This window comes from Phyllostomus hastatus, unplaced genomic scaffold (assembly GCF_019186645.2).
Source record: "Phyllostomus hastatus isolate PE091 unplaced genomic scaffold, TTU_PhHast_1.1 phas_contig_150, whole genome shotgun sequence".
In the NCBI taxonomy this organism is placed as follows: domain Eukaryota; kingdom Metazoa; phylum Chordata; class Mammalia; order Chiroptera; family Phyllostomidae; genus Phyllostomus; species Phyllostomus hastatus.
The window spans coordinates 855,415-873,974 of record NW_025333611.1 but is presented as its reverse complement, the minus strand read 5'-3'; the positions used below and the strand labels follow the sequence as shown (position 1 = coordinate 873,974).

The window sequence follows — 18,560 nt, the reverse complement described above, 5'->3', positions numbered from 1 at the left end:
GGTGGTGGTGCAGGGGAGATCTGCGGGAGCCAGCTTCTCCTAAGGGGTCAGTAGTCGCCACCTGAGGGAAGTCAGCCTTTGGCTGTTAACTGCCGGGGACGCTCTGTCCAGCAGGGCCGGTAGCGCTGGGTGTGAGGCCAGAAGCAGCGCAGGTTTGGGGGTGTTTGGCAGGTTCCTGGCTGCTGCCTGTCCTCAGCCTTCCTGCGTGGGCTGGGGAGCACAGCCGACCTGTGCAGCCAGGAGACCCGGGCTCCAGGCTCAGCGCTGCCGCTTTAAAAAAAGAGGTTTGGTTTATTTTTAGAGAGAGGGCGAGGGAGGGAGAAAAGAGGGGAGAGAAACACGGACTAGCTGTGTGCCTGCCGCACGCCCCCACCTGGGGACCCGGCCTGCAACCCCGGCACACGCCCAACCCCCCGGCTGGGAGTCCACCCAGAGCCGCCTTGGTTCACAGGATGACACGGACCCGCTGAGCCACAGCAGCCAGGGCTCTGTCCCCTCCTGAGGTGCCTTGTGTCGGAGCACGCGAGGCATGGCCGTCAGGCTGGGTGGTGGCAGTCGCACCAGCTGTCCCCGGCAGACTTCCCCTGGACACTGTGACCTGCACAGCTGCCCTGCAGGGCACCCCTGGGGAAACTGAGGTTCGAGGAGTCTTGGTGCCAGCAAACGTCAAACAGCTTTCTTTTTTGGCACTTACTTGCTTGGAAAAAACAGGAGTAACGTATTAACGTCGCCGTTTACCAAGTTAGCATTGCTGTGGCCGTGGTCATCCTCGTGGCCAGTGTTCCCGGCAGCTGGGCGTTGGGTGCGGGTGTCTGTGGGGGACTGCCGCCCGCCTGCCTCGCCCCTTTTCCCGGGGGCGGTCTGTCCGTCCGGGTGGGGGTCGGGCCCCCCCCTGACAGTGGCTCGGTGGCGTGCTGGCTCTTTACGCCTCTGTTTCTCCTCTGGTGAGTCGGCAGTCCGGGCTCCCGGTTGATGCCGAAGGGTGTGGTTAGGGGCCCTGGAGAGTCTGCAGGGCGCTGAGGGGGTGCTAGGGCAGCGGGGTTCCTCGGGCAGCTGGTGGAGCTGCCCCCGCGTGGCAGGGGCCACCGTGACCCTCCCTGTCTTCCTCCAGACGGACGTGGCCATGGACGACCTGGGGGAGAACACCACCGTCCTGTCCTCCCTGAGGTCCCTGAACAGCTTCATCTCTCAGCGCGCGGAGGGTGGGCCGGGCGTGTCCGCCTCTGCCCCGGGCTCCCTGCAGCTGCAGTACCAGCAGAGCATGCAGGTGAGTGTGGTGGCGGAGGGCGCCTCTGGGCGAGGGAGCCCTCCCCCGGGGTGCAGCTGAGTGCCCCGGGTTGGGAGAGGGGCCGCTCAGGGAGAGACCCCTGCCCGCAGACAGGCTGGGTCGCTGTCCACACACACAGCGGGTCCCCGAACCCAGGCGTTTCGTGCTGGTGCTGACGAGATGCCCTGGCAGCTCACCTCTTGTTTAGAGCCGTCAGCCCGCGGTACAACTGGGTTCGCTACAGGTCGCTTGGCTCCAAGCGACAGTCGGGGCCCCTGTGGCTGACGGCAGGCAGAGTGTTTTCTCGGCCCGGAGGCCAGCTGGCTGTCTTCCAGGCCTCTGGGGGGTCCTCGCAGTTTGGGGAAGGTGGCTGGGAGCCAGGCCTGGCCCTGAGCTGTCCCAGCTCGCAGACCTGATTTATCGGCACCGCGCCGAGGGCCTGGCGCCCCACGTGGGCTCGCGTCAGTGAGCTCACAACACTGGGGACAGCATCGGAGAGCTGCCCTGCTCGTCTACTGGAGGAAAACCCAGACTGCCTGGGAGCACGGCTGCCTACTGTCCGGCCAGCTGCTGGCTCCCTTGAAGGGGTAGCACATGGGAAGGCCGTGTGTAAACTTGGGGTCTTGGTCAGCCTGGCGGGAAAGCCGGGGCAGTGAGCGGAGTTTGGGTATGTCACGGCCGCCGTGGGCAGGTCTCGGCCTCAGTCTGCCGTGGACTGACTCTCACAGTTTTATCGTGGGGGTGGAGTGACTTCACTTTGTTCCAAGTCCCTGGCGGAGCCTGGGGCGGACGCGGCTGTGGAGGGGTCAGGCCCCTGGAGGACTTTGGCTTCTGTGGGGTCGTGGGTTCAGTCCCAGTGGGGCGGGGGTCACTGGGTCTGCATGGGGACAGGAGATGGCGCCTGCAGGCCTGCCCAGGCCCCTGCCGCTCTGTGCTGACCACTGCCTCGGGCCACCCCGCCCGTCCTGCTGCGCCCTCCTCCTCTGTGAGCTGCAGGTGCTGGCGTGGCCAGCCGGCGGCGACGTTCCGTGCGGGATGCGGCTTCCTGTGCCCCGGGAGCCCCGGGAGCCATGCGTCCTTTCCCGCGTCACCGAGTGGCTCGCCGCCTTTTTCCGGCGAGGACTGTTCTTTACTTTGAAATAGGGATTTTTATTTCCGTTTTTGGTGTTAAACACGTTTGTGTGAGGTACCAGTGGTAATAGATTGTACTCAGTTTCTGTCATCTTTGCCCGCTGGACGAGAGAAGTTCAAGTTTCACTGATGCAGATGCTGGGACCTTTGGGCCTACGTGTCAGGACTGTGGACTCCAGGATCCTGGCGGTCCCCCTGTCACCCAGCTAGTGCCGCAGGCTCAGTGACAGGTGGCAGAGCCAGAGGATGCCAGTTCCAGTCGTGCCGCTGCAGCGCCTGCCGCGGGCCCCGACCTGTCGCAGGACGCAGCCAGTGGCTCTCTTCCCTGCCACGCCGCCTGCAGCCGCGGGCCTGGGCAGCCTGGAGGCGGAGCTCAGCACCGCTTCCCCGGCAGACCCTTCCTCCCTCCTTTCCTGAAGGGTCCTGTGTCCCGGGGAAAGTGTTTATGGTTTGCTCTGCCGCAGCACGTGCCTGTGTAAATAGAAAAGTGATGTTTCAGCTCCTTCCCTTCAAACGCAGCCAGTGTTCCGGGGGATGTGGCCGTGAACCCCGTGTCTCCGGGACTCCCGGTCCCTGTGTGGTGGCACTCCCTGGAGCTGCGGTGCTGCATGCTTTGGAGAAGCTGGGCTCCCTGCGGACCCACAGTGAGACCGGGGGGGGGGGGCAGGTGTTGGAGGGAGGGTCCCCCCTGTGTCAGCAGGTGGGACGGGAACTGAGAGAAACATCCAAGGGCTGAAGGCAGTGTGGACTGGGCCCCACTGCGTGTGGGGGTGGGTGGGTGGGTGGGTGGGTGGGTGGGGAAAATACCTTTTCTCTGGCCAGGTTCCTCACCCTGGCCCTGCTGACGTTTCGGGATGGATGCTTTGGTTTGCAGAACTTCCCTGTGCAGTGAAGGGTGCTTGGCGGTGTCCCTGGCCTCCGCCCACTAGATGCCCGCACAAGCACACTACCGTCTCCTCTTGTGACCGTCCGCTGGGTCTCTGGACAGTGCCACGTGTCCCTGACAGGAGCCGCTTGCTCTAGCTGGTGCTTCCCGAACCTTGATGTGCATACGGCTCCCCTGGGGCCGCACTTCCAGGACAGAGCCCGATTCAGTGTCTCTGGGTGCCTCCCGGGGCTGAGCTCGCCCGCTCGGTGCCCGGGGGTGCCGCGTGCTGGGCTGCAGGCCCTTCCTGCAGCGGCCAGCCGCTGGCCCACCCGTAGAAGAGGCCTGTACGGTCAGTGGTTCTTTGAGACCGGTTGTTGGGTCTTCTGAGGCCCTCAAAGGCTTGAACTCACCTTTATTTACCTGCCGTCGGGGGGTGGGGGTCAGACTCTAAGCTGGACCCTGGAGGGCCACACTCTCCCCCACTTAACCGAACGCTGACGAGGTGCTGTGGTGACGGGGTGTTTGCACACGTAGTGAAGGCCTCAGATCAGTCAGTGGTAAGACAGGGAGAGGGCCTGGGTGAGCCTTCCAAATGTGGGTGGAGAGACGGGAGCGAGGGGTCGGAGGTCAGAGCAGGAGAGGGATCCGCCCCCACGGGGGAGGTGCTGCCCGGTTGGCCCCGGAGCTGGAGAGGCCCGGGTGGCGGGCGTGTGGGCGGCCTCCCGGAGCCGCAGTGGCCCGTGGCTGACAGCCAGCGAGGAGGCGGGGCCTCCGTCCTGCAGCCGCGGAGGTGGGAGAGGGCCCCGAGGCCCCGCTGGTGCTGAGCTGAGCCGGGAGACTGCTCCGAGGGCCCGGCCTGCGCCTGGCCTCCGGGCCCCTGGGACCAGCAGCCCCTGCGACTGGAGTGTCCCGCCGCTGAGCCTGGTAGCTGGTGACACCCCAGCGGGAGGCCCCCTCTTTTCCAGACAGGCCTGCCCTCTGTCGTCTCAAAACCCACCCTCCTCTTCTCCTTTGTCGGCCCCACACCCCTTGCCCGGCCAGGGACCCCGCCTTCTTCTTCTTTCCTGGGGCCGAGTGTGGGCCAGGTTGGGAGCTGGTGTCCAGGGGCGCGTGTTGCTCTAGCCGCTCACCTGGGGGACGCGGCTGCTGAGGCTTCCGTCGGTCCTTCTCTCCTCCCCATCAGCTGGAGGAGCGGGCGGAGCAGATCCGATCGAAGTCCCACATCATCCAGGTGGAGCGGGAGAAGATGCAGCTGCAGCTGAGTCACAAGCGGGCCCGCGTGGAGCTGGAGCGAGCGGCCAGCACCAGTGCCCGGAGCTACGAGGTGGGTCGCCGGCCGCTCCTGAGGACCACGGGAACCCGGAGCCGCGCTGGCCGGGAGCGGGCGCTCTGCCCCGTCTCCAGGGCCCGCCTGCCGGGGCCCAGCAGCAGCTGCGTGCCCCCTCCTCGAGGAGGCAGCGCGGTGCTGGCAGGCAGCGCCCACCCTCCCATGGAACTGGGTGCTGCTCTGGCAGAATTACCAGGAGGCGTGGGGTGGTGGGCTTGGAGAGTCGCACAGGGGCCCTGGGTCCGGGCTGGCTCTCGCTCAAGTGGCTGTAGGGCCCCTGAGCACAGAGCCTCGGCCTCGGGGCTGCTTCGTGCGGCCCTCGCTTCCCCACGGCAGGCAGGGAGGCACAGCCCGGCGTCCCCCAGGGCGCCAGGGTTTCACCCGCTGCCCCCTGGGCGCTGACTCGCAGCTCTCTGCAGGGTGTTCGGGGGGCAGACCGGCCGTGGAGGCACTCTGAGATGCAGGCGGAGCCCCCGTCCCCGTGCTGCCCCGAGGGGGAGGTCGGCCTGCTTCTGCCTCCTGGGCACGCTCGCGGGCTCACCTGGGCCCCGCCGAGAGAGCCGGGGTCGCCGCGGGCTGCTGCTGCACGAGGGAGCCGCCCGGCTGCGGCGTGTTGTGTGGCCCCGAAGCCCAGACCGCGGCCTGGGGGCTGCCCCGAGGGGTGTTCTCTGTGGGGCGGGGCTTGATGTGGGGGAGGGGGGTCCTGGTGTCGGCGTGCTCTCGTGCTCGGTGAGGCGAGGCAGCCCTGGGGGTGCCTGGCGCTCCTGCAGCTCAGCTTTCTGGTGGGAGCTCAGAGGTCGGCAGTGCCTGGCTCCCCGGACCTGGGGTTCTCGGCCTGGGCCCTCTGCTCTCTGGCTCCCACTTCCTGGTCCCTCTGCTCCCCAGGCTGAAAGTAGCCACCACGGTGGCCGAGTCGGCCTTTGCGAGCCCGGGAGCTCCGGGGTGAGGGGTCTTAGCTCTGGGCCCTCCTCGCCAGCACAGGCCAGGTCGCTCGAGGGCCCGAGCACAGGCTGGCTGTGCCGGTTTGCGGGAGGTGAGGTGCCCTTGTGGCAGGAGGGGGCCCTGGGCCCGCTGTCCTGTCCGCAGGCCGCCTGTCCTCACCCGGCGGGGTGTGCTGGCGGGCTGTGACGGCAGCCTGCGTGCAGTCCAGCGCAAGCTGCTGGTGCTGCCAGAGCTCGGAGGCCCCTCTTCAAGGTCGGGCCCGGGTCTGGGGCTGTCCACGTGTCCTCTCCTCCCTGCAGATGGTCACGCTGGCCGGTGGCACCGGGGGATGCATCCGAGTGCCCCTGGAGGGTCCCTGGGCGAGAGCCCTGTGCCGCCCGCTTTGTCCTGGCTCTTGGCAGCCTCCCCTGGGCCTGGGGCCTGGCCGGAGGGGAGAGGGCGGGCAGGCGGGCGGATCTTCCTGCTCCGGCCCAGGGTGCTCACCAGGCCCTCCCTCTCTGCAGCGGGAGGTGGACCGGAACCAGGAGCTCCTGACGCGGATCCGGCAGCTGCAGGAGCGAGAGGCGGAGGCGGAGGAGAAGGCGAAGGAGCAGCTGGAGCGCAGCAGGCTGTGCCAGCAGAGCCTGGAGGCCGCCAGCCAGAAGCTACGGGAAAAGGAGGACAGCCTGGCCGAGGCCGGCACGGTGAGGGCCGCTCCTCGCCCTCCCCTCGTTCCCGCGGCGTCACCGCAGTGCAGACACAGGGCTCCCTCCTGTGGTTCTCAGCGAGCGGGCTGCGTGCGTGTTTACCGTCTCCGTAGCTGCGCGCTGGAGTGGTTGACGAAACCACTTCCATCTCGAAACATTTCCGCTCCTTACACGCACCCTGATACACAGACATAGGTGTAGCAGGTAGCTTAACGCATGCAGCTTTTTGGTTTTCTTGCATTAGTTCGGGATTTCTTACTTATTTGTTTTGAGAGAGAGGGCAAGGGAGAGAGAAAGAGAAGAGAGAAACATCATTGTGTGGTTGCCTCTCGTGCATCCCCTACTGGGGACCTGGCCCGCAACCCAGGAGTGTTCCCTGACTGGGATCGAACCCGTGACCCTTTGGTTTGCAGGCTGGCTCAGCCCACTGAGCCACACCAGCCAGGGCCACTTTTCTTGAATTATTGTATTTGGGGCAACTCCTCAGAGTGGGGACCTAAGGGCCCCGGTTACAGCTGTGTCGGTGGTGGCATTTGCTACCAGCCTCTGCGTCGTGCTGCCGGCCACTGCTGGGTGGTCCAGTTCCGCTGTGGTCTCTGCTGTCGTGGACGGCAGAGCTTTCTGGGAACCCCTGCCTTTGTCCTCAGGAGGTGTGGGTAGTGGCCCGTGGAGTTGCGTTTCTGGGGTTGTGGGTGGGGGCCTGGGGGCGTCTGGGACCAGAGTGTGCAGGTGTGCGGCAGTGTCCCCACCAGCCCCGGCAGCCGAGGGTCGTGGGCCTCTGAGAAGCTGCCCCCGCGTTGATGCTGGGGGTACAGTGGCCCCCGCTGCCCCTGCCTGCCCCTGTGCCGTGCTGCGGGGGAGGGGCTGCGGCCCTCGGCGCGCTGTCTGTGGGACCGCGTCAGGGCAGGCCCGGCCTGTCTGTGCTTGGTGGCGCTGGAGGGCGGGGCGGGCGTCGCCACGTCTGTTCTCGGGTGTGGACGTCGGCTGGAGGGGCCGGGATCGGCCTCAGGACCGGCCGCCCTCTGTGCTTGGTGTGCTTGCCCGTGCTCCGTCCTGGGCTGGTGTCCTGGCGGCAGGTGTGGGGCCCCCGTTCAGAGAAGGGCAGAGGGGAGCCCCTCACCTCAGAGAGTGCAAAGAGGATGCCGGACGGGGCCCGGCGTGGGGCCGTTGTGGCACCTCCATCCCATCTGGTTCCCAGGCTGGCGGGCTCTGTCACCATGAGGCAGGTCTGCGCTCCAGGGACGCGGGCCTGGGCCGGCCCTGCCAGCCTCCTGGGCGGCTGTGGGTGGCGGTGTGCCCCAGACACAGGGCCCGGTCGGGCTGCGGGATGCGCGTGGTGGCCTCCGTGTCTGTGGAGGGTGCCCCAGGGGCCGCCAGGCGCCGCTCACCTTGCCGCACTGTCCGCGGCCCGCCTTCCCGCCCTTGCCCCCAGGGCCCCTCGTGCTGATGCCCGGCCCCTGGGGCTGGCGTGGCTGGGGCTGGCGTGGCAGCCTCCCCACGCACTAATTCATGGGGCGCTGCTGAGAGGGCTGGCCCTTCCTGTGGGCGGGGCAGGATGGCCACAAGGGCAGTGCTGCCGCCGGAGGCTGCTGGCGGGCACAGGGTGCTCGGCCGCCTGGCCGTCCTGTGCCGGGCCGTGCTCCAGGATGCCTCCCCGGGCTGCGGCTGTCCCCTCAGACCACCTCCCGCACGGGGGTGCTTCTGTCTGTGGTGTTCTGGCAGCTTCTGTTCGTGTGACTCTGTCCCCCGCGCCCGGCTTCGTGGGGGTCTCCTGGCTGTGGCTTCCAGGTGGCATTTGTGGCGCTCAGTGGGAGTGGTGTCGTGGTGTCAGGTCAGGGAAGGAGGCCAGGCTGAGCAGCCAGAGCCGGGTGCTGGGGGACAGTGCTCGCGGGGACAGGTGCGGGTCTGAGGTGCTGGGGCGTGGGGTGGCTGACGCACCAGGGGCGGGGCTGTCACAGGCCTGGGGCCCCGGCCCACCCTGGTCGGCAGCAGTTCTGGCTCCTGAGCCGTTGTCACCACAACCCCGCCTCTCCTGTCGGCTCCTGAGAGATGTGAGGTGGGCTGGGGCCGGTGCTGCGGGGCCGGGCTGGGGCCCGGCGAGTCCTCTGAAGAAGCAGATGGCCCCGTCCCTGCCCTCAGGAGTGGGGCAGGAGGGGCAGGCTCTCGGCAGGGTGTTTCTGTGCGGGAGGCTCACGTGGGTCTGGGCGCAGCGGCCTCAGTGACCGGTCTCGGGGTGGCTGTCTGTCCGCTCTGCTCCCAGACCATCAACGAGCTGAAGGGCAGGATCTCGGAGCTACAGTGGAGCGTGATGAACCAGGAGGTGCAGGTGAAGGGCCTGGAGTCCGAGAAGCAGGAGCTGCAGGAGCAGCTGGACTTGCAGCGCAGGTGAGTGTGCGCAGCGGGCGTGTGCGCAGCGGGGCGTGTGCGCAGCGGGCCTGTGTGGAGCAGGGCGTGTGCGCAGCGGGGCGTGTGCGCAGCGGGCGTGTGCGCAGCGGGGCCTGTGCGGAGTGGCCGACCAGGTGGGAGACCCGGCGCGCCTGCGCCCTCAGCCGTGCACACTGCGGCCCTGAGGCTCTGCGGGAGCCCTTCCTGGGCGTCCTCCCCGCCGTGGGCCCTCGGGGTGAGCCTGCGGCACCTCATGTGTCCCAAGAACAGCCGAGGGGGCCCGGGTGGAGGGGCTGCGAGGAGGTGTGGCGGCTGAGTGGGTGCTGGAGGCCAGCTGGACGTCTCCTGCGGCCGGGGGCGGGGTGGGGACGGGCGCGGGGGGCGGGGGGGATGGGCGCGGGGGGCGGTGGCAGCGTCTGCGCAGAGGCACGGAGCGTGGATGGGCCCTCGGAGGTGAGGGCGGGGGGCCAAGTGCCCTTCCTCCGAGCCTGGCCTCTGTCTTCGTCGTTGCCGTCTGGGGAGAGGCCCCGCCACCGGTCAGAGTCGGGGGGCAGTCGGGAGCAGGTCCTCGCCGTGGCCGTACTGGTGCGAGCAGCCACAGCTGCAGCTCCAGCGGCCGTGGGACTGGGTGCTGGGTGCCGCGGCGGCAGAGGCCTGGCAGGTGGTCCGGGCTCACCCACTCGCCCTGCCCTGCGGAGGAGACGGGCCCTGCAGCTGCTGGCCGAGGCCGGAGTCCAGGGTCCTGAGACTGTCCCTGGAGGGAGTGCACGGCCGCATGCGTGCACATGTGTGGGGGTGCATGCGTGTGAGTGGGTGTGCGTGTGAGTGCGTGTGTCTACACTGCAGAGCTCTGGGGTTGGGGGTTCTTGGCCTCGCACACACCACGCTCTGCCTGGGATCCGCTCTTCTCTCCAACAGGAAATGGCAGGAAGCCAACGAGAAGATTCAGGAGCTCCAGGCCAGCCAGGAGGCGAGGACGGACCAGGAGCAGAGGATCAAGGTGAGTGGCTGCGCTTCGCCCTGGCCCGTGTGCGGCGGGCGTCACCGGGCTGGCCCCAGCCCCCCGCCCTGAGGGGTGCCCCTGCCCACACCTGCACGGGCCACGCCCTCACGTGCTGGGCGTGTGCGAGCGGCCTGGATGCCGCCATGAGCGGGGGCTCGTCCTCCCGGGTAGCTCGCGTCTCTGGCGGGCGAAGGCTGACGGCACACACTCACAGAGGAGTGTGACCGTGGGACCGCTCACCCGCTGTGAGCCGGAAGGCGGTGCAGCCGGCCCCGAGAGGCCGTGCGGCTGGTGTGCGTGGGGTCGTGGTGCGGGGCGGCCTGGCCCTGCGGTCCAGGCTGTGCTGCTGCCCTGCGGGGGGGCCTGCCGGGGGACAGTGACGGCAGCTCCCTGGCGGGGCTGCACGCCGTCTGGAGAGTGACACTCACACTCCGCGCCCTGCCTTGTGATGCACCTCCCTCCCCCTGCACTTCCCCCTCGGCCCCCAGACCCCCTGCCCTCCTCGCCTCGGGCCTCCCGCGGGGCTGTCTCTGGCTGCTCTGCTGGCCCGTCCCTCTCCCCGGCCTGTCTCCTCACCCTCACTGCTCCACGTGGCCCTGGCACCCTTCCCTGCCCCCCCGGCTGCAGCCCTCGCCCCCTTCTCAGGGTTTGCTGGCCTGCACTGCCCAGCGCCTGTCTCTCCCCTGGACTCCCGGACCTTCCTCGCAGAGACCTCCCCTGTCTTCTGTGTCACCCTGTCCCCATGGTGGGCCTCAGGACCTGGTGCAGCATGGGCCCTGTCAGGATGTGTTGAATGACTGACTCGTTTGATCCTGGTGTCATACTCCTGTCCCGTGTTGTGACTTGTCACTAAGGGATGCCAGCTGTCTCCGTGGTGTCCTCAGGGGACTCGGGGGTGTCGGGAAAAGGCTGTTCTCCCCAGGGAGAAGGCTCAGTTGCTGCGTGTGTGTGCAGAGCAGCGGAAGCAGGTCTTGCCCAGGGGAACGGGAAGTCGTACTGGCCTGCGTGTTCGGGAGCCTGGGCTGAGCATCCTCGGGCCAGACGTGTGCTAGGTCCCTGCCCCTGCAGGCAGCACAGCACCGCCAAGTAACACGAGCATGCACCGCGCCGCGCTGAGGGTGCCACCTTGGAAGTGGACGCTGAGGCCCGGCACAGAGGCGTGGCCGGTGCAGGCTGGACAGGCTTCCTAGAGGAGGGGGCCGGGGCCGCGGAGGTCGCTGAGGACCTGGGGCGGTCTGGCGTCCATGACTCCCTGCTGTCCGCCCCCGGCCCCCGGCAGGATCTGGAGCAGAAGCTGCTGCTGCAGGAGCAGGACGCCGCGGTTGTGAAGAACATGAAGTCGGAGCTGGTGCGGCTGCCCAAGGTGGAGCGGGAGCTGAAGCAGCTGCGGGAGGAGAACGCCAGCCTGCGGTGAGGGCGCGGCAGGCGGCCGTGGGCGGCCGGCGGGGCGGGGTGGCGTGTCCCATGTCCCGGCCGGGGCCCCGGCCCGCCCCTGGGGCCCGAGGCTGCCTGCGTGACTTGGCCCCGGTCCCTCGCAGGGAGGTGCGGGAGGCCAACGGGCTGCTCCGGGAGGAGGTGGAGGGGCTGCAGCGGAGGCTGAGCCGCCAGGAGAAGACGCAGGAGAGCCTCGTTGGCCTGGAGCTGGAGCAGGAGGTGAGGGCGGGTCCCCGTTGTCGGGGGGGGCTCCGCACGTTTCCATCAGCCTCCGGCCGGTCCCCGGAGACGTGGAGGCTGCCTGCTGGAGCGGTGGGCAGAGTCTCGGTCCCCGGGACGGCCGTGTCCCCGTCCCAGGACCGTGCCTCTGTTTCCTTGGGTGGCAAAGGGGAGCTGAGGCTGCCCCTCCGCTGGCCTGGGCTCGGTCGCCCCCTGGGCAACCCAGGAGCCCCAGTAGGAGCACAAGTAACGTGTGTGGGGGCGGAGTGCGTGAGCAGGCCGGCCCGGCTGGGGCTGGCACTACTGAAGGGGGAGGCGGGGCCGTGAACCCCTGGACGTGGGCGGCTCTGGAAGCTGGAGGAGGTGAGGAAGTGGATGGTTTCCCTAGAGCCTCCGCAGGAGAGCAGCCCTGCCGCCTCCGTGGTCTCAGCCCTGGGCGCTCAGACCTCTGCAGCGCGGGGCTCTGAGGCGGAGAGGGCAACTGCTGCAGACGGTGCCGCAGAGAGACGTCGTGGCGGTGAGACACGAAACGTTGTTCCCACCCACAGACCTGAGGGCTGCGGCTCGGAGTCCTCTCCCTGCGGCCGTCTGCTGGCGGCGTCCCGGGCGGCAGGCGCTCTGCGGGGCCTTGCAGAGGGTGGGACCTTGTAGAGAGGGCCGTGGGGCGTCAGTGCCGAGAGTACCCCCCACCCCGGTTCTCCTCCGGGCAGGGGGGTGGGCTGCGGCCCAGAGAGGCTCTCTGTCCTGCCCGGTGCCCGTGAGTTTGGGCCAAAACTCTCTGTCCCTCTGCCCCGGGGCCGCCCCCCGCGGCCGCTCCTCTGGCCCATCTGGCACACGCTGCGGCACTTCTCCCCGGCTGTGCCGGGGTCCGGCAAGCACGGCGGCCTCCTTTGAAGGGTGCTGAGCGCTCCCCCCACCGAGCCGCTGAGGCCCGGCCGGGCCCCGCGCCCTCTGTGGCCGGACAGTGGCCGTCGCCCACGGGGGGGGGGGGCGCATGGCCAGCCGGAGGCCCCACGGGGCGCGAGCAGAGCCCCCCCTCCGAGGCCTGGATTGTAGCTCGGAGGGACAGCCCTGGGACTGAGCAGTTTCTCGCGGGACGTCGTTTATCTTGAAACTGGTTCCTGTCTTGGCTCTGGAGTCACTGCGTAGCTTTAAATCCTGCTGCGGGTGCTCACTGGCTGCGTGACCCTGGGCAGCTTACTTACCCTCTCTGGCCGCCCGTGCGGTGGGGGACGGCAGCGTTGGCTGCGGTGCGAAAGGACTAGCCAGGCCGTGCCTGCCACTGACGGGGGCGCAGGGGGCACTTGAGCAGCGGGGTGAGTGCGTTCCGACCCTGCGCCCGGCTCTGGGTGAGGGGCAGGAGGGCAGAGCCCGGAGCCCGCCTTCCCCGCGGTTGCGTCCTAGAGGGGCAGGGAGCCCCGGAGAGTTCGCAGGGGTGGGCGCCCCCCGCACCCCGTCCTCAGGGCTGCCTCCCTCCTGCTGTGGGGCCGCGGGGCCCGGGCTGCCTGGCCGGTGGGAGGCACTGGGTTCCAGGGCTCAGTCTGTCTGCTGGGTGTCCCGAGAGCAGCCGGGAGACTGGGGGGAGGCGGCGGCCCCCCGTGGGTCCAGGGGAGTGCGGGCACCAGGGAGGCTGTGCGCTCGCCCACCCGCGGGCCTTGCGGCCTGCTGGGAGTCTGCGGAGGGAGGGGACCAGGGACGAACGGGGTGTCGGCGTGCGGTCCTCAGCTGGGAAGCAGGCTGCCCGCCTTGGAGTGGACTTGGAGCGTCTCTGTGTTTTGGCTCAGAGATGAGGGCGGGGTCCCCCCCAGGGGTGGGGGGCTTGGCCGCCAGCGTCACTGTCAGCTTCGTGTGATTGGGTCCGGTGTGCGGGTCTGTGGGTGCACGGGAGGTGGGTGAGAGTGGGGTGAGGGGCGAGGCAGGGCAGCGGGAGGGCCTCGGGCCCGTGCACAGGAGGCGACGGGGCTCACGCTATGCGCTGCATCTCCCTGTCTTTTCAGAGGCTGCTGGCGAAGCTGCGGAGCTGGGAGCACCTGGGCCAGACCACGGGCTTGAACATCAGGTAGGCGGAGGGGCCGGGGCCTCGGCATCCCCCCACTCTCGGTGCATCAGCCCCCGGCCCCGCAGCAGGGGCCCTCGTGGCTGAGGAGGCCGGTGCCTTCCCTGCCGGAGTCTTCAGGGCACCCTTGCTCAGTGGCGGAGGCAGGGACAGGGCTGGACCCCGGAGTGCGCTGGGCTGGCCAAAGGAGGAGCGGGGACTTTTGGCCCGGCCCGGCTTTTCCTGCCCAAGATGGCTCAGCTGACCAAGACTGGCCACCAGTGGGCCATGGCACGGAGTCTGTCCCTCCTGTGCCACCCTGCTACTCTCCTGGACCTCCGGGCCCCACCCGGGTGCTGTGGGTGAGTCGGCAGGCCCGTCGCATGGGACGCCGAATTCACAGTGCGTGACCTGGGCTGGAAAGCCAGCCTGCCCGCCCACCGCTGGGTGGTGGCCAGTGGCCGCCTGGCCTGCCTCGTTGGGCTGTCCAGAGCAGAGGACTTGCTTTGCGTACGTGCTGAGGATGGGGTCGCTCCTGGGGGAAGTCGTCCCCGTTGGGCACGTGGGGTGGGCGGCAGTGGATGAGAACGCAGTTGCGTAAGACCCTTGTCCCGGGCGAGCCGATGCGGCAGCCCCCTCGGCTTGTTGACCTGGTGCCGGCGAGGGGAGCAGGCTGCAGAGCCGGGCGGCGGCCCTCCCGGGTGCAGGGCCGAGCAGCCGAGCCAGCCCCCGTGTGCTCTGACGGGCAGGGTGGGCGTCCTCACCCCGCCTGCCCTCCGTGGGGCACGGCCCCTCCGTCCCCAGCGTCGCTCCACGGCACCGCCCCTTGGCCCGGAGCCCCTGCAGACCACCTGCCTCTGCAGCCTGGTCGCTGCCCGTTGCCCCGGCCTGGGAGGCGTGGGGTGGAAGGTGGGTCATTCTGGATCAGTGTTTGCAGCCCGGGGCCCGCGGCCTGTGGGGTTCAAGGAGCCATCTGTCGTTTCATCTGCTCGCGTGCCTTCAAGGCCTTCGTGTGGTAGCTGGCTTCCCGGGGACCGGGCAGCCCTGGGAGCTCGCTGCTGTGAAGAGCCGTCCTGTGGTCGCACCGCGGGACTGCTGGTCGGGGCCGGCGGCCGTGCCGGTGGGCGTCATCGGCTCCGCTGTCCCTCATTTGGAAGTGCCGCTCTGTCCTCCTCCTGTTGCCTCTCGGAGTCACGGGGACTCCGCCTGCGGGGCGCGGGCCGGACTCAACTCACGCGGGGTGGCCCCGCTGGGCCCGGGCGTCCTGCACTCCCTCCCGCTCCCCGGGCTCGCTAGCTCGCCGCAGAGCTGCTTCCCTGCCCCCTGGGGGACGCGTCCGAAGAGGCCCCGCCGTGACTTCTCTCCCGGGCGGGAGATCAGAGGCCTGCGTGTGCCTGATCAGGCCGCCTGCCGCGGTGGCTGAGTGCCCAGCAGGCCACACGCACGCAGGGCCCTGCACAGGCCCCGCCTCTGGCCAGGCTGGCCCCCGCGGGCTCCAAGGCCAGGGCAGGAGGCGTGGCAGCCCTTGGGTGCCTCTGAGGCGGTCGTCCTGTCATTGGGAAGGAAGGCAGTGCCCGGGGCACGGCGCCCGAGGGGCCACAGTGCCTGAGGGGCCACGCACGGACTCGCACTCAGCGCTGCCTGCGGGCGGGGGCAGGGGCGGGGACGGGGCGTCCCCTGTGGCCCCCGTGAAGGGCAGGTTTTCTCTCCTTTGCTCTGCGGTCGGTTGCGCCGGGGCTGCCTCTGGGGCTCCTTGGGGACCGCGGCTCTGCCGTGCCTTTGCTGTCCCCACTGGGCGTTGTGGCGGGCCTCACCTCTGGCACCTCCCGCCCCACCTAAGTGTGTGTGGGTGTGTGTGGGTGTGTGTGGGTGTGTGTGGGTGTGCATGACCGGCACTGGGCCTCAGACTTGGGCTGCGAGTGGGGCCACCACCAGAAGACCCGGGAGAGGGTGGCACAGATGTCGACTCCTGGGTCGGCCTGGCCTCCTGCTGGGCTGGAGTCTTGGGGTGGTTGTGAATGCTATGAGGAGGGGATGGCTATCGTTTTTTTGCTGCTTTGTGGGCAGTTTCCAGAGATTTCTGAGCAGGGAGGGTGACTCGGTGGAGCTCCTGTTCAGTGACCTTGATGGGGGGTGGAGGGTGGGCAGAGGGACACGGGACACAGGGAAATGCTGGGGGGCGCTCCTGCAGCGCAGGGTCCTGCCGGAGGGGCGCCATGGGGGCCGTGGCTCTGTGCCAGGAGGGGCGCGTCCTGAGGGTGCTGCTGCCTGGGTGCCTGGAGGTGGGGTCTGCCAGGAGCAGGGCTGGGCTGGACACCTCTCCCCCTTGGGGGTCAGTGGAGCAGGAACGACAGTCTGGACCCTGTGCAGGTGGGCAGACCTCTGAGCTCTGCATGGCGCAGTCTTTCTTTGGTAAAGGTTTTGTTTGCTTGTTGTGGAGAGGGGAAAGGCGGGACAAAGAGAGGGAGAGAAACATCAATGAGTGGTTGCCTCTTGAGCGCCCGCTCCTGGGGGCCTGGCCCACAAACCCAGGCAGGGGCCCAGGCTGGGAGTGGAACCAGCAGCCCTTTGGTTTGCGGGCTGGTGCTCCGTCCATTGGGCCGCAGCAGCCAGGGCGGGTGTGATCTCTTTATGCCTCTGCTTCCGCATCTGTGAATGGAAGGGGTCTTCTGCAAAATTGGCTTCTCACCAGTGGTCACGGGTCTCTCTGAGTGTCTGAGCAAAGTCACAGACTTTCTTCTCATGCAGACCCGTGTTTGTGTGTGGGTGCGTGTAGACACACAGCTTCGTGTGCTAGGTCAGGGACCCGTGACCCCGGAGCCCGAGCGGCTGGCTTTAGCTGGCGGCCGCACACCAGGGCCCGGGAGACGCCCTGGAAGCAGGGGCTCGAGGGGCTGCCGGGCCTTGGGGCCCGGCCTGGTGGGCTTGCACTGCCCGGCCCCGGGTCAAGGCACGGCGGTGACTTTGGGACAGACCACTCGCTGGGGGCATGTGAGGACCCCGGGCTGTGGTCTGTGCCCAGTGCCTCCTGGGCTCCCGAGAGCTGTCACCACTAGGTGGCACACCCCCCTTGGTGATCCTGGCTCCCGGGCCCTCGGAGCCTCGAGTCCCGGAGCCGCCCTCGGTCCGCCTGGGCTTCTGGGTTTGGGTCTGTGGCCCCTCCTGGCCCGCGCCGGCCCCCTGGGGCCTTCCTCCTCGGAACCAGGCTTGCCTGCGCAGGGGTGGGTGCCTGTGGGCGGCCTGCTGGCCACTGCGGACTGTCCCCCCTGCTCTGTTCCTGGCTGGCGGGAACAGCACCTGTGCGCCCCCTAAGGTCCCATCTCTGAGAGCTGGCGGAGTTCGCTCCTCTGTGGATGGTACCACAGCCTCTCCTGGGGGCGCAGGGCGCCATGGCCTCCCCGACCGGAACAGAGATCTGCTGGGACGCCTGCAGAGGCCCAGCCCCTGGAGAGGGCGTGAAGAAATGGGTGGGGCAGGGGCAGGGGACAGGACTGAGGTCACCTTGCTGCCAGATTGGGGTTTCTTACATCGCAAAGAGCCCCTGGCTTCCTCTCACCCCGCACGGTCTCGGCCCCGCCCCACCCGGAGAGCCCCAGGGCACTGTGGGCGCAGGGGGCCAGGCCTTCCTGGAGCGGAGCGGCGGCTCCTCAGCCCCCGGGCTGTTTCGGTCCCTTCCCAGGAAGCAGTGCCGCGTTGGCCGCGTGAATTCTTGGAAGCGGAATTTTCGCTCAGAAGATGCTTGTCTTCAAAGCCCATGGACGGTGCTGAGTTGCCCCCAGAGATGCACTCCCTCCGTTTCCAGCCTGGGGCGTGAGCGGCGCCACCTGCCTGGGCAGCCTGCTTGCAGGGGGAGGCCCCGAGGGGGGTGGGGCTCTCCGGTGCTTTGGCTTTCCAGAAGCTTCCCTAGCCGCTTGTGTGGGTGGGCCCTGGGCCAGCAGGCGGGGGCTGCGTGTGCCCCCCGGCAGCCTAGCCCGTCTCGTCTCCAGAGGAGCTCGCTGGCTCGTGGCAGGGCGCCCCTCTGGCTCCGCTCCCTCCTCGGACCCTCTGCCGTTGGGCGGGCGGGCGTGGCCACCCAGCTGGTGTGTGTGCAGGCCGGGCGGCTCCGGGGGCCACGGAGGGTGCCGGGCCGGGGAGGCTGCAAGGCGGGAGGCGCTGCTGGCCCTGAGGCTGGCCAGCTCCTCGGCCCCCAAACTGCTGACCTGTCACCTGAAGTGAAGGCTGGGGACCCACGAGTGCTGACCTGCACGCTCCCCCAGAACGTCTGCGGGCGAGCCAGCTGGCAAGTCGTGGGGACGAGCTTCCCGACATGGGCAGCCAATTAGGAGGACCAAGGGGGGCATCGGTTCCTGCCAAGGAAGGGCCGTATCGACCCGTCGGGACCCTTTCATCACCCTGGTTACTGTGTGGGCGGTTTCCAGCCGCCCGGGCGCAGCGCCGGCCAGTGCGCCGAGTGCTGCCGGCGCTCGGGAGGTGGGTGTGAGCGGTCAGGCGTCTGGGTCTGTTTTGATTGGTTTTGGATGGTTTTGTTTGGAGGCGTAGGGGTTGGGGGAGGGGGAACGGGCGCCCTCTGGGGCCTGGGCCCCTGTGCGGTGCGGCACTGAGGCTCCTGCTGCCCCAGAGCCTTGGGGTGAGCCCGGGGCCCCCGGACTGGAGGCCGCTATTCCCCAGTGTTGCTCATGGCCACCCTTCAGCCGCAGCGCCTTCTCCTGTGGCCGGGCTCCTGACTGCTTCCGCCAGGGACGTGGCGCCTGTGTCTGTGCTGGTCTCCTCAGCCTGGAGGCTTGTGAGTCAAGGGCAGCGCTCGTCTTCGAGTCCTGCACCCAGTGTCCAGGGTGTCTCGCACAGGCCCGTGGGCGAGGGCGGGCATCTGACCGCTCTGTTTTGGGTGTTGGTGTCCGGTTCGTGGTGGCTCCGGGCGCAACCTCTTTGGGCTGTTGTGGCAGGCCCCCATCTTCTCTGCACTGTGGCGACCCGTGGGGATGGGCAGGCAAGTGCGGCCTGGCGCTGCCCGCTGCCGGCCGCCTCCAGCTGCAGCCCCTGGGGCTCCCGTACAGCCTCTCCCAGCTGCAGGTCCCCGTGTCCGTCCCGCCACACTCGTCTCGGGGACCCCGCGAGCGGGGTGCGTGCTGGGCCGGGGTCCTGCCCCAGCCAGGGCCCTCCGGAGTGGTGGTGGGGGGCTGGGCACCGCCACCCTGGCACATGGTCCTTGCCCCCCCCGCCCCCGAGAGTGGGAGGCACACACTCTCAGAGAGCCACGCAGCAG

General features: G+C 68.9%; 1 protein-coding gene across 1 annotated transcript in view; it reads left to right on the top strand.

Annotated features, from left to right (window-relative positions):
- MAD1L1 (mitotic arrest deficient 1 like 1) overlaps positions 1-18,560 on the top strand; it is a 108,463-nt gene that overhangs the window by 1,488 nt on the left and 88,415 nt on the right. The window contains exons 2-9 of the mRNA XM_045824591.1: positions 1,112-1,267; positions 4,450-4,590; positions 6,039-6,218; positions 8,482-8,606; positions 9,525-9,606; positions 10,889-11,019; positions 11,148-11,262; positions 13,260-13,321. Of these exons, the coding sequence (XP_045680547.1) occupies positions 1,124-1,267; positions 4,450-4,590; positions 6,039-6,218; positions 8,482-8,606; positions 9,525-9,606; positions 10,889-11,019; positions 11,148-11,262; positions 13,260-13,321 (980 nt within the window). The 5' untranslated portion in view covers positions 1,112-1,123. The remainder of the gene's footprint in view (positions 1-1,111; positions 1,268-4,449; positions 4,591-6,038; positions 6,219-8,481; positions 8,607-9,524; positions 9,607-10,888; positions 11,020-11,147; positions 11,263-13,259; positions 13,322-18,560) is intronic.